This window comes from Penaeus chinensis, chromosome 32 (genome assembly GCF_019202785.1).
Source record: "Penaeus chinensis breed Huanghai No. 1 chromosome 32, ASM1920278v2, whole genome shotgun sequence".
NCBI lineage: Eukaryota > Metazoa > Arthropoda > Malacostraca > Decapoda > Penaeidae > Penaeus > Penaeus chinensis.
Window position 1 is genome coordinate 21,849,374 of NC_061850.1, and position 15,000 is coordinate 21,864,373.

The 15,000-nt window shown below is 40.0% G+C and overlaps 1 protein-coding gene across 6 annotated transcripts in view; it reads right to left on the minus strand.

The window, feature by feature from the left end:
• Positions 1-15,000, minus strand: part of LOC125042351 (dentin sialophosphoprotein-like) — a 40,628-nt gene that overhangs the window by 7,487 nt on the left and 18,141 nt on the right. For 2 of the 6 annotated variants that reach the window (XR_007116342.1, XR_007116341.1), the window contains exons 9-12: positions 14,808-14,841; positions 14,491-14,597; positions 5,859-6,521; positions 4,221-4,518 (exon numbers count right to left, since the gene is read on the minus strand). Coding sequence is in view for 3 of the 6 variants with exons in the window: in XM_047637902.1 (XP_047493858.1) it covers positions 4,486-4,518; positions 14,491-14,597; positions 14,808-14,841 (174 nt within the window). In the remaining 3 variants the exon portion in view is untranslated. Of the gene's footprint in view, positions 1-4,220; positions 4,519-5,858; positions 6,522-14,490; positions 14,598-14,807; positions 14,842-15,000 lie in introns of those variants that run through there. The other 4 variants (XM_047637899.1, XM_047637900.1, XM_047637902.1 and 1 more) reach the window with 3 other exon arrangements.

Consider the following 15,000-nt stretch of genomic DNA (forward strand, 5'->3'; position numbering starts at 1 on the left):
TACCTGAAAAATACAAATATATATCGAATGTTTTACACTTAAGATGTGCAAATAGACATTAAGTTCTGAATATGGGAAATATGACCGATTAATAGGCAGAACATGTTATGTCACATACGCTGTGACAGCAGCACGAGGTGTACGGAAAGCTCCGTCACAGACGCTGTGACACCCGCAGCGAAAGGGTTAAGGCCGTTGAAACGGGTCTGCCCGGCTGCACATTTCGTTGAAAGTAAACTGGACTGGTGTCTCCCATCTTTGAATTTTACACACAAAAGGGGTCTTTGCCGCCACTCAGCAACTCCTAGGTTCTGAACTGGGTCTTTTGGTAGGCCTCTTCTGTTTGACCCTACGGTTCCTGGGGTTGTGTATTTAGGTGTAAGAAGTCCAGAAAGAGATGTGGTGATGGAAACTGTCTAATCCTAGATGATAACATTGATTGACTAGTTCAGCATGAGTCAGTGGTCTTATGAATAGGTGGGGCTTTTCTTTATATATTTAAAAAGTGCAGGTGTATCCACTAGAACTGTCACTGACGCCATAATTTCATGCCAAACCTGGAATGAGGCTTATTTAGCACACGTTGCTATAAGTGTGGTGTTTTGTCTTTAAAGCCAAATATGCTTTCGTTGACTGAAATATTCTGACCAGGTTGAAAATGTTTCTGGAATAATTGGTTGAATTCAGTATGGCTTGTTAATTTGGTCAACCTTTGAGTTGTGACTGAAATGCTGAAACATGAGTAAATTTTGAAATCTGTTTCTGTCGGAGTGCTTAGAAAACCAAGGAGTCTCGGCGCAATGTTGACTCTCTTACAATTCCCATAGAGAAAAGCGCAGATTTCCGGACGGGTTGCGAGGCCTTCTTTTCTCCAGAGGCGAGTGCGAGATCCCGGATGTTTGGACAGGTAATCCCAGTGACCTGCTCTGTACTGGGCACTGTACTTTTTAGTCTCTTCTACAGTGGTGCCAAGAATATCTTCTGTGCAAAAGAGGTTGAAATAATCAATTCGGTCATGGCCATCATCAAGGTATGTCCTTTGGTTCTGGAGTTGCTGCAACGAAATATATACCTAAAATACTGTTGGCCAAGCTTTTGAATGACTTCTAGTTGTAATAAAAGTCGCCGGTGGTGTGATTAAGCAAATATTGAAGTGGAAGTTCATATTTCATTTGACAAAATCTACTTTTGCAAATATTTGTAATTAGCATGATGGAAAGAGCTATATGTGGCTAGTTTCTCTCTCTCGATTGTCATTAACATTATTTACATTTCTTTCAAAATCGTAGGACTAATCCAATATTCCTCCTTGCATAAAGTTTAATCAACCCTTATAACCTTTTCTCTTGTAAACTTCACCTGGGCTACAAATGTAAATTCCTGCAGAAAAGTCATTCCTTATTTTTTGGATAAAGTCTACGGTGTATCTGTCCCACTTTAAAGTACTAGCTTTCCTTTCCTTTACTACTACCGCCGTAAAATCCTTTAGCATCCAGTCACCTTCAATTCCTTATCAAGGCAATCACGGTTATTCTTATATATATATAAAAAAAAAAAAGGGTCTATTCTTTTTTTAAGTTGCAATTTTTGCAGATCTTTGCTTTTTCTTCATCAGTCTGATATTATTGCTCCAAGAATTTATTCGAATAAATGATTCCGATGCTCGTGAAGGTCGTTTTCCACTATCCATTATCAACCTTCTCCTGTGCTAAAGTTTCCAGGAATTTATAGACACCATAACTTTGGGCTCTATAATAAAAATGTTAATCATACAGGGAAACTGTAGCATTCTTCATGCCAGACATTGACTCAAGTTTCGTCATTTTATCACTATGAGCAATTCAAGCATCAATAGACGTTCTCCGCATAGTAAACAATGATGTACGCTAACAGTCTATCTGACCTTGACCCACTATGGTAGTACGTACTGTTTCTGTTTTTGTTGGAATAGAAAACGAGTCATTCTGCATGGTTGTGTATGCATTCTACTAGTGCTACTAACAAGCGGGAGAATTGTAAAATTAATGATAATAAAATAGAAAAAAAACATTGAAAAGAGGAGGAAGAGAAGAGGGTAAAGTGAGAAAGGATGGGAGGGAGAAGAAAGGAAGCTGTTAGGAAGGTAGGGAGTAGTCCGGCAGAAGTATGACTGAACCTGGAAATTTTATGCAAAGTTTTTTTTTTTATGATTGATTTTGGTAGCCTAGGATCTTTTCTTTCAGGATCTGCCGGGTGCACTCCGCGCACCCTTGAGCGTTTGAGAAATTCAAGATGGCGCCCAAGATGGCTGCCGTTTTAGATAATTCCTTATAACTCAGGTAGTATTTGACCTAGGATGATAATTTTGGTGTCTAACCGTATGTTTTGAGGGGCAAGGAATCCATTGAAACCACTGATTTGACTAGTTTGGGATTGAATCATATGGAAATACAATATGGCTGCCATAATACAAATTTCAAACAAAAACAAACAAATTAACTTGTATTCCCTTTCATTCAAATAAATTCACTTGACCTGGAATGATAATTTTGTTGTCTACCCATATGTTTCGTGGACAACGAATCTATTGAAGGTAATTAAAACAGTTGCATATGAATTATAACACAAGAATCGGTGACATAGATCCATTGAATTAAAATGCCAAGTAAGAGTCTGGCTGCAACCTGCATCATAACAAGCGCAGAATATTGTACACTTCAAACCATCCTTCTTGCAGCTGCAAGAAAACGTTCTGCAGGGGTTTTCACTCTTGCATCCACATCTGATCATACGCATGACAGTTTCTGGAGCGAGTTCAACATTTGCGGGAAGGAGAACCGGCTGTAGCGTTTTCAGTTTCGAGTCTTTCACCCATCCGTACATTTCTGCATCAAGTTCAGGCGGATTGCTGTCTTCCAGTGAACGCCACACAATGGCTTGGTGATGGGCCCTTTTAACATTCCCGCTAAATATTTTTTGATCTACCCAATTTCGAACCTAGTGCTATCTGCAGTGCCGTTGAGTTGTTCTTGACAGCCCCGGTCAAGATTGATCCCATCATTATGGCTGGGAAAGTCCTATCTAGTTTTGCGGATACAAGTCCTAGTAATGTCATCAATGTTTCACTTACTTCGTTCATTGCAATGTCCTTATTCATTGTTGTTGAGTAATGGTTTTTTATCCAAGTTAATGCTTTTGACTTCACTTCTAACCTTTTTCGCAATTCTATTCAAGATCACATCAATATCATCATCATCCTCATCTATTACGCTGCGTTTACACCGAGCGAGTCGCGTCGAGTCGAGTCGCATCAAGTCATTTGAAGCGATTCATTTCGACGTATCTCCGTTTACACCGAATGCGTCAACCCGAGTCAAGTCACTACACAGTGACCCATTTGATTTCAGGGAGAATGGACGCATATTCTCTTGCTGTAGTAACTGCATTGCTCTGGCTTCGTCGTCGCAGACGTAAAAATAAAACTCGAATCTGGATGCATCATCTGAACACCAGGAGGCCAGATTTCGGTAGCTTCACTCATTTATTCCCAGACCTGGTAAACCATCCAGAAAAATTTTACAACTTTTTTAGGATGACAAATGAAAACTTCAAGAAGCTGGTGGAGTTGGTTGGACCTTCCATTAGGAAAATCAACACTAACTACAGGCGTGCAATAGGAACGGAAGAAAGAATGGCCATTTTTTTAAGGTAAGAGGTATTTTTATTGAACATTACAAAAATCATTACACGTACGGCAATAGTAAATTAGTGAGCTGATGGCAGTAATGCATTCCTGATGGTGAGTGAAACATGATCATCTAAATTACTTCTCAGAGGTTAAAAAACTGGTCATTATTCTGCACGTTGTTGTCACTTGCATGGGATGTACCTGGTGACGGTGTTGGTGTATGTGATTGATTATGTTCAGTCCAGTACCCATACTGGACAGAGGGTGCGGGCTTGAACATCTTCCTACGAAAGGCTTCATATATTTCAATTCTTATGTCCATGTTGTCAATTGGCGCCAGTTGTTTCATCATAGGCAGCAGGCTTAACAAAAACTGGCGATCTCTGTCATTATCATTTTGTGACGACGCTTGTCCTCTCAGTTGTTTTAGTTCGTCTAAGAAAACCAAATCCATCTCATCTGCACTGGCCTTGCTATGTTTTTTTGCGATACAAGGCTTCTTTGATTTGGGAAGAATAGGCTTGCCATTGCTGCGATCCTCACAAGTCAAGTTTCGACGTTACTGGCAGCCTCTTGAGGAGATGCATTTTCTGATGCTTCGATGACAGCAGAAAGTGAAGAATCTTGATCTGCATCTTCCGTTTCATGACAGGTGTCTTCATCAGGAGGTTGAGGGACGTTTGAAGATGTTGGTCGTGGCGTCACATAAGGGATCAGAAATTGCATGGCATCGTAGTACACCCACCTCCTTGCCTGTGTATTACCTGATCCAGATGGTTTTTCACTATTCTTTCTTCTTTCCCTCATAAAATTGCTTCTTAGGTGGCGCCATTTGTCCTTACATTCGGGTTCTGTAAAAGAGTTAAATAAAATAAATAAATAAATTAATTAATAAATAATATATATATATAGATATAGATATATATATAGATATATAGATAGATAGATAGATAGATAGATCTAAGTACCTTAAAAACGACAGGATTATATTATATGGTAAGTAATGAATGTCACTACTGAACGGTTATTTATTGTACCTTAACTCTTGTTACTATATTTCTTTTTAGGCATGTGGTTACTGGAGAATCTTTTACTTCCCTTGGTTACCAGTTTCGTGTCGGCAAGGCCACAGTACACAAGATAGTCAAGGAAACCAGCAAAGCCATATGGGAAACACTACAACCACAGCATTTGCCTGTACCTGATGAACACCAGTGGGAAGAAATAGCCAGAACGTTTTTTGAAAAATGGAATATTCCTAACTGTATTGGGAGTATTGATGGCAAACACTGTCGCCTGAAATGCCCAGCTAAAGCAGGATCACTTTTTTACAATTATAAAGGATACCATTCAATTGTTCTGCTAGCTATTGTTGATGCCAATTGTTGTTTCACACTGATTGATGTAGGGCAATATGGACGAAACAGTGACAGTTCAGTTTTCACTGAATCAAACATGGGTAGGTCATTTCTCTGTGGTAGTTTAGGCATTCCACCATCACGTGAAATACCAAATACTGTAACCAAAACACCCTTCTTTCTTGTGGGAGATGAAGCTTTTCCTCTGAAGCCTAACATTATGAGGCCATATCCTAGAAAAGACTTGGACTACCCTAAAAAAGTATATAACTATCGGATCAGCCAGGCTAGAATAACAGTAGAGCGTGCCTTTGGAATTTTAGCTAAAAAATTTGGTATACTTCAGACGTTAATGGAGACAAGTGTTGAAGTATCTGAAGCAGTGGTGAAAAGCATTTGTGTACTCCATAATTTCATCCAACATGAAAACAGTTTCAACTACTTTCCAAGTGATGCTGTTCATGATGCAACACATTCCCATTCTTCAAACTCAAGCCTGACTGCAACAAGAAGCAATAGGGCTACAGCAGAGGCTATGGCAGTTCGCGACAGCTTGAAGGAATATTTCATTTCCCCAGGTGGAGCTCTTGAGTGGCAAGACCGAGCGATCCATCGTAATGTGTAGTTCATAGTGAATTAGACAAATATATAGTTCATAGCCTAATATGAATAAAATTGTTGTCTTACCTGTAACATGAACCGTATGTATACATTTAGTTCATAACCTTATTAAATGGTTCAAAATTAATAAAACTGTTGTCTTACCTGAATACAATAAATGTATAATTCATAGCCTAATAAATGGATCAAAATTAATTAAACAGTTGTCTTACCTGTACACGACAATGCAGCAGCAACCTCCTTCCATAGGGAAGCAATGACATCACGATCCCAGTGGTTGGGGTCACTGGGATCATAAATAGCAGGGCGCTCTCGAACTAAGTTGATTTGGTCTTCCACCAGCATACTTGCAGACACCACGGCAGACTCGCTATGACATATCTCTAAGATTGATTCCTTCAGGGTCGTCTTTCTATCTGGACTGAGTATTTGTCTGAATTTATAGGCAGCTCTCCAACGTGATGGATTCTTACTGTCTTTTTTTAGTTCACATTTTCTCCACAAAACAAACAGTCCTGAAGGAGATCAAACATTCCACAAGCCGACGATTGTCGCCTTCTCTTTGGTGGAATATAGGATGATGATTCTTGAGAATGTTTTCGCTTTTTGAACACTTTAACGTGATGAGTGGATGTGTAACTAGAAACACAGCTTTTGTGGCAGTCAATGGTTAAGTTAGCATTATTCTCAAGCTTTTTCTGCAGTGAAATGTGTAAATCGTCATTGTAGATCCCGCTACATCTCATAATGTTCTGAATTCTGGCATAGCCTGCCTCAATAAGTCTTTCTGATTTGTTGTCACAGCTGAATTTCCAATTAAAAACGCATTTTCTCTCCGCCAATTCTGCCATTTTTCCCTTAGAAGCCATCAGTTTCTGTAAGTAAAGAAGCAACATGGTCAGATGTAGTGGGACGATTCGCCCACTTCTTGTCCTACCACGGTAACCCCCCCCCCCCCCATTTGGTACGAGGAGTCCGAGAAGAGTTTTACTGTCCTTTTATATATTTTTGTATTTCATCCAACGAGGTGGAAATGCGGGGTGCCCCCCGTAAATATTGTACGCGCACGTACGTAGTCTTAGCTACGTACACGCAATTACGTTCACCATTCACCTGCCCAGTAATTTGTGTGAGGACACTATCTCACCAGGAGGATAGTGTCACGTAAATCTAGGTGTATTGGTGATGGCGTCTGCTAGTGACGTCATACCAGTGGTCTGTCGTCATTAGTGACGTCATAATCCGTGACAAGGCAACCACTCACGGGCATCCATGTCGTCGAGCATTTTAGCCAATACCCTGGCTAGGGGGCGTAGATACCCCCCAGGTACTTTGGGAGTACCGGCAGATCTGTTCTCGCCTCCTTACTGCTTGGAACCCGCTGCGATTTCTAACAAAGGTCACTGGTTAGTATTATGTATTTTACCGGGAATTCACCACTGTATATGTTTGGATTTTTAGCGACTGGTGCAAGGGTGGTGAACATGTAGCTAGGCTCTATGGCAAAAATAAACAAGCAAGCAGCGCATTGGCCTTCCTCATTTACCTTGGTTAATTAATGATGAAAAGTTCAGTATAAAGTACTGTGGATATGAAGTACTCTTGCATTACTGATAATTAGTTATGTGTGAATACAGATAAATTACAGTTTAAGTCTGGTTGATTTATACATCAATATTAACCACTTGTGTTTTTCTCGTATGCGAGTGCCGTGACCTGGACTCCCCCGCTCACCCCACTTTGGCCGCTACCACATACATGCCCGGTGTACGATGCGTGGGTGGCCAGGTGGTGCTCGTATCAGGTAAATCATGCAGTAAGGGAGGTGCAGATCAGGTCTCCAAGGGACAGTGACCTGGAATTGTCCCGTGTCAAGGTTAACGTAGCAGTACTGCGTTACTGTTACCTTACACAGACACCAAAATTAGCGAAACAATGTTATTTTTTTTTAAATTATTAAAGTAATTTCTATAATAATATTAGTCGCTGATTTAACAGTGGCTTCAGTCATCCTAGGTCAAATACAAGTGAATTTGTTTGTTTTTGTTTGAAATTTGTAATATGGCAGCCATATTGCATTTCCATATGATGCAATCCCCAACTAGTCAAATAAATGGTTTCAATGGATTCCTTGCCCCTCAAAACATACGGTTAGACACCAAAATTATCATCCTAGGTCAAATACTACCTGAGTTATAAGGAATTATCTAAAACGGCAGCCATCTTGGGCGCCATCTTGAATTTCTCAAAACGCTCAAGGGTGCGCGGAGTGCACCCGGCAGATCCTGAAAGAGTAGATCCTAGGCTACCAAAATCAATCAAAAAAAAAAAAAAAAACTTTGCATAAAATTTCCGGGTTCAGCCAAAAAAATGGATTTGGCAACCGGACTAGAGAGGGAGAGGGAGACAAGGAAAGGGTGGGAGAAAGAAGAAGGAAGGGAATGAAAGAGAGGAAAGGAAGGAGGTAGAAAGAGGAATGGAGGGAGATAAAGGGAGTGTAAGATGCTCTACTTTGTTATTGTAAAACACCAGTACTAGATTATTAGAAGCAATGATAAAATTGAACGGAGAGCTTAATCATTATTGGTTAAGAGTATAACACACTGACAAACTATGAATAGAACAATGACCAGCCTTAAGCGATGGCGTGGTGGGGACCTGCCCAGGAGAATCGCTATCTGCCTGGGTTCTCTCAGTCCGGGACACAGGTCAACTCGGCACATGCCACTTGGGTCATCACGCCAGACGCCATCTTAAAAATCTGAATGCATATGCTGAGTGCTCACCCTAGAGAGAAAAGGAAAGAGAGGAAGGAAGGAAGGGAGAAAGGGAGAGGGAAAGAGAAGAATGGAGGGAGATAGAAGAGAGAGCAGGGTGAAGGGAGAGGACGGTAGAGAGTGAGAGAGGAAGGGAGGGAGAGGACGGGAGAGAGGGAGAGAGAGAGAAAGGGAAGGGGGGAGATAAAAGACAGAGGAAGGGAGAGAGAGGAAGATACAAAGAAAGAGAAAGGGTGAGAAAGGAATGGAGCAGCAGCGTATACTCTGCAAAAATGTGATGGGCACACAATTACCTCTATCAAAATATCATACGATCGGCTAAGATGATATACCCAGAACATACAGGAACTTCCATGAGGATATGCCCAGGACATGCAAGGAACTTCCATGAGAATGAGAAGAACGTTATTAATAAACGAGTAATGACAATAATGCCTAAACTTTAGTCATTAACTCACGAACAAAAATAAGGGCTCACACCGACACGAACTAAAGGTGTCGATCGGAACGAATTTTCTTATTTGCATAGTGTTGCATCAGCGCGGTACAGCTCGCTACATCTTTTGTTAATTTAGCATTTGTATAGCGCTTAAACAAAGCATTCTTTCTTTTTTCTAAAGTAATGCTGCAAATATTACCAAAAATTTGTCTCTGTCCTTTGCCAAACGTTATATTTATAATAACCTTGCTTACATTATTACATAATAATGTATATAATATTGACATTGACAGTGAAATACGTATACATCATATTACACCACAGCGACATTGCGAGACTGAAGAACTAAACTTGATAGAGATTACATGAAATCATCGTCCTCTTCCTCCTCCTCATCGTCATCATCTGAAAAAGTGCTCGTCTGACTGCACTCCTTAACGTGTGGCTTCTCCAGCAGCGACCTAATATCCGGGGACAAATTAACTATATATTTTCAGGGACTTGGGCTTAGGTTATGCAGTTACCATTGGAACGGATGTTGCAAGTAACCAATGAATACAATACATGTATACTCGAATCCTCGATGACTTGCTGGAGTGATATAGTATGGCACTGCGCATCTCTCTATGCCAAACTTCTATGCCCTTTTCTGGAGCGTGTCCTACAGATATACATAATGCCTCAATAACATGCAAGCCATGCGTGAGCATCATGTGTACTGAAACCGGCATGCAGTACCAGTTATATAGGTCTCTATATAGTTTTGCTGTCTCTTCAGCATATGCTTCATATGCTTTGGCTAGTGTAAACAGCAAAACATAAAAAAAAAAAAAAAACGCCTGATCGGTTCTTCACCTACACTTGTTTTTGCTGAACATTTCACGGGTTCAGAAAATAATCTTCGCGCTGCATTTCCACTGTTTGTGTTCTCACTGCCTTGGGATGTAAAATCAACATTAATCCCCAATTATCTTTTGAATGGTTAATGGTTAATGGTTAAAAGCAAAATAAATGTGCTAGACATCTAAGGTCATGTAGCACTATAGTAAATGGTAGTGAAGGGTGGTTGAGTTAGTAAATGGGTTAAGGTTGGGTAAGGTAATGTATAGGGGTTAGATCAAGTGAAGGATGTATATGCATTTGAGGAATGAAAACAGGTTGTCAAAGCAGAAAGTGTGAGAAGTTGTGGGAGGGATCACGAAAAATCGGTCCCATTTGGCTGGTCTATAGATTATTTAAGAATTTTGTAGAGATGGGGGTAGTAGAAAGACGGGGGCATGTGGAAGAGGGAGTAGTATTGAGGGAGGTAGTGTTACGGGGAGGTGGTAAGGTTGTAAGGTAGTAATAAGGGAGGATGGGGTAGTTGATGAAGAAATTTGTGGGGGTATAGTTGTTGAAGTTGAGCATGTTGGGAGTAGAAATGTCTCCTGGGGTGTTGTTTGGGTGGATACTGTACTAGTCGGCCTTGAGGAGGGGGTATTAGTTGTAGTGTTAAGAGCCGTGGTCAAAGGAGAGCCTGGGGTCAGGGAATCGGGCGAGTTTGAATTGGTGGAGCTATTTGATGAAGAGGCAAGCCTCATTGCCTCTAATAATGGTAATGGTTAATGGTAAATGGTTATTCCTTGTTGGCCATGATAAGCCTGGAGTATGTTGGGGAGAGAAACGGTCCACCCCTCAGGGTCGCTTGAGGGGTAAGGGCTAGACAAGCAGGGGAATACCGTGCCCATGGCTCCCTCAGGCCGTTCAGGACTGGCACAAAGTCAGCCTTTCATCCTTTCAGCACGACTCTCACACCTTAGGAAGTGGATAGTAGAAGGGGTTGGTGAAGGGACAGAAAGGAAAAAGTAGGAGGGGAAAAAAAAAAGACCATGCAAAATTTGTTGAGTCAAGGGCTGAGTCCCAAGGTTGGGGAGTTCCCCAGCATTGGGTCCCAGTCTCCGCCTCCTAAGCCCCCCCACGACAACAACGGGCAAGGGATTGGGGGGGGGGGATTATCTTTTGAATGCGGCCTGAAAGCGCTCCTTTTCCTTGACCACGGTGGATTTATTCTCCTTTCTTTTGACACTCAACATTTTTAGCATCAATTTATAGGCTATGTAATACACATTCCATCGTATCTATTAATAGGTGAAGAGGTGATATGTTGTATTTGAGATACTCCCACGACACATCATTTCATTTATCTTAATAATTTGAGACGGTTTTGTAAAAGGTTGACACAGGAAACAAGTCGATGATGATGGCGTATTTACAAGGGCTTGGCTAACTTTGCTATCTACTATTTTAGGAATCATTATGTAATGTACTATCATATCTCCCTCAATAGTAGGTCTTAGGGCTTGGATTTCACTCTCGATAGAATTATGTTCTGGTCTTATGAGCTCTTTTGCTTCCTTCGTGAATTTTATGCGAAAAGGAGCGACAGTAAACAGGAGATGGCGCTGGGTTTTGCCATACCACGGCATTGTCTCTTTACAAATAACCATCACGGGACATATGAACGAGGCAAGCATTTGAGTTTCGCCCACATCTGGACTTGCTTCATTTACCTTCATGGCACAGAGCGAGAGGTTTCCGCCGCCATGCTTAAAAAAACATCTCTAATGCCAAAGGCCTCTTAGCTCGGGTTCCCTTCAATATATCAACTGCTTGTCTTTGGGAAGCAGACGTAAGGTGGTGTGATCTAGGAGGTTCAATTCAGTCACAGTAACGGCAGAAGGATAACACTGCTTCTTTGCTTCTTCTACACTCATGCTAAAGAGCACAATTTGCAGTGATTATCTCTGTCTACTCTTCACTGATAATTATAAGTACTCTTGGTCAATTTTGTGTTTAGAAGTACGGTGAGTGCTTCGTGTGGTGTCAGCGTGAACTCTCATTTGATTTAACATGTTAACTGGCTTTGTTGGTGACTTTAAGGTTGCTTCTTAGCACAGGTTAGCAGCATGGAATTTCCCCGACTCGCGTAAGTTCATCTGTGTGGCGAGACCTTGACTCTTCATATTTATTTCAGTTTTCGGTCTTTTTGTTCTGTCACTTTGCTCTCAGTGAAATCCCTACTTCCTGTTCTTGGTATTCTTTCCGTGTCTTTAGATCTTTACTTAGCCAAAAATTGTTATTATTTTCAAACCTGCTTTTAAAAGATTTAGCTTTCTTCCATCGTTTATAAAAATCACATTTGAAAGCTGTAATGTCCAATGTTCATAGTTTTCCTGCTGCTTTAAACATGGATAATACATTATCAAATGAGGGTTCTAGTTTAGAGGAAATACATCTGTCAATGACTGATTTCCTAGACAGACCCGCCATCTACAATAAAAGGAAAACGACAGAACATAATTGTTTCCCCGTAAAACAAAGTTTTCTATATGTGATAGGGGTAACTATTTCAAAATTGCTGCCGGGAGAGATTCTTTTCGACTTTTATCTGTTTGTGCTATTTTCAATTAGTATCAGTTGGGATAATCTACACACTATTACCATCATCATTTCCAGCAAATTATTCCACTCTTCCTAGCATGCATAGCCAACAGTACGTCAAATAATCAGGTGTTTTGTGGAGGTTGAATGGCCACTTCAAGGGATATGAACTGGCTGGTATTATGTAAGAAAGTATCAAAATTAGTTCAAGACTTTTAGAATTAGGGTTGTTGAAATTTGTGGGGGACTTTGGGGGATTTGTTCTCAATAACATTTACTATTGGCAATTTATGTCTGCTTTCGGGAAGGTGGCAATATTTTACATGATCGTATGTTAAACAACAATGGAAGCAGTATCTTTAAGCTCGTATCTTTAAGTGTATTGCATTTACTTAACGTTCTCTATTATATAGTCTCCGGGCTAGTACAGTGGTAACGTGTCGGCCTCTCATCCGAGGGGTCGGCGGTTCGCGCCCCGCCCAGGCACGAGAAGTTGCAATTGTCGCCTGGAGGTTACTGCTGTGACTGGGCACCACGGCGGGTAAGGACTAAGACGAGTCAGCACCAGCTGACACACGTTAGCGAGTCGGCATTAGTCGACACAGGCCGGGCTTCCCTCATTGGCATAGCCCGGGCGAAGCTCAGCTTCGCATATCGGACTTATCCTTATCTATAAAAATGACAATTTTCTCAATAAACCGTTAGTTCTATAATTTTCCATAACTATATCAATGCATCTTTCTCATAAAATTGTTTAATACATATAGATGGCATTTAAAGGAAAATATTATGATCTTGATTACTGGGAGCCATTTTTTTTAATGTATACCTAATTTATAACGAACTATGACATTGCCCTCGATATAAGGATGTAAATCCTCAATTTCTCTTTCAATTGAATCATATTCTGATCTGATGACATTAAGGTTTTCTTTTATAGATTTCAGTCTACAGGCAATAGATTTGAGATGAGGGAGCAGGATTTTGCCAGATAATCTTGTGTCCTTTGATGCTAATTTAACAGGGCAAATAAAGGTTGCAAACATATCTGCTTTCTCCATATTTGTCTGTGTATTATTCATTGCATACAGGGACTCACTTCCACTGCCATCAAAACCATACTTGCTTATCAGTTCGTAAGAGGAGTGTTGGTAGTCAGACTTGTATTGAGACAAAATATTGATAGCATCTTGTTGCATTAACAGACGTGTGGTCTAACAGATTCTGAAGAGGGACATCAGCTTTCACGCTGCTAAATGCAATGCCAGATGGATAGCATGCCTTCTTAGCCTCAAGGACTTTATGGAATGGTGGATAAAGAGTGCAATTTTTCTCTTCATGGGCTTCTGCTCATACCTGTATTTATCATCAATGAAAGAGCCATATGTGATAGAAATGGAATTTCTGAATGATTGTCTATTCTATCTATCAACTTTCCTGGAAATCGGTGTAGTTGTTGTTGCATTACTGTTCCCATCTTTTTGAAGTTTTATCTGAGTGTTACACATGAATTCATCAGTAGAATAGTCTTCTTTAATGTTTTCAGTCTTTCTCCTTTTCGTCCTTTTGCTTGCACTAGGAAGGTCAACCAAAGATCTACCTAGTTTAGAAGTTCTTGGTGTTAAACACACATCTTGATCACAATTATCTGAAGTAAGTTTCACTTCCCTTTCCATTATTATACTTAATAAACCTTTATTAAATATAATGTGCCTTGTACGAACCATTTTCGGAAGATGTAAGATGTATGTATTTAGTATTTCATATTTAATTATATCAGGTCCTAATATACTCTGATTCAATGCAGCTGTTTAAAAGTGCGTTATAATACACATGCTTGTAAAGATAACTTTATATTACTACTCTAATTCATTTAGAAAGATAATACTATCTCCAAGAGGTAGGGCTTTGACCCAAACCAGTAAAAGGTGCATGGAGCATGCCTAGGTTGCTTGGTGGAAGAAGTATTTACTCTCTCCATGGCACATTTCCTAATTGGTAGTGTTAATAGGATTACTTGTGAGGTAGACTGATAGGGACTATCTCTCAATTTTGTAATGCCAAAACCCGAATTATCACTCATGCCTACCCTACCAAACTCTTCCCCTATCTCATATACAGAACCTGTCAGCCTGAAGCAGCTTAGGCACATGTAACTTGACTGAGGCAGTGTTTCCACTTCATGTGCTTGTAACAGTATGTACTTACAGTTCTATAAAACTGATCATCATCCTTGCCATCTAATTCTTCTTTAACTTGCAGTAGTCTGTTATCATCATTATATTCATCAATATCTTTCCAGCTGTCTAATGGTTCTGTAAATACAAAATTAATTTGCATTAAAACTACCGAAATTCTCACTAAATTATTACACATAGAAAATTATGATGACAACAATAAAATATGCATAGTTCTTTGTAATAAAATAAATTAACTATAGATATTTAGCACATAGGCATCTCATTAAAACATTAGCTTTATTTGGCATAATTGTCTAGCTTTTACTTATTGCTACAAAAACTTACCAGCTTTAACTGATTCACCATGTGCATCCCTCTCCTGCAAGACAATACAGCTGGCTTTAAAATGACTTACAGATTCTCAGGTTTCATATCCTGGCCTAACATTATTAAAGATTAGCAAAAAAGATCCACAAAATTAACCCCTAAACCAAATCATATTTAACTAATATGTTATAGCTTGTTTTCACGGCTCTTT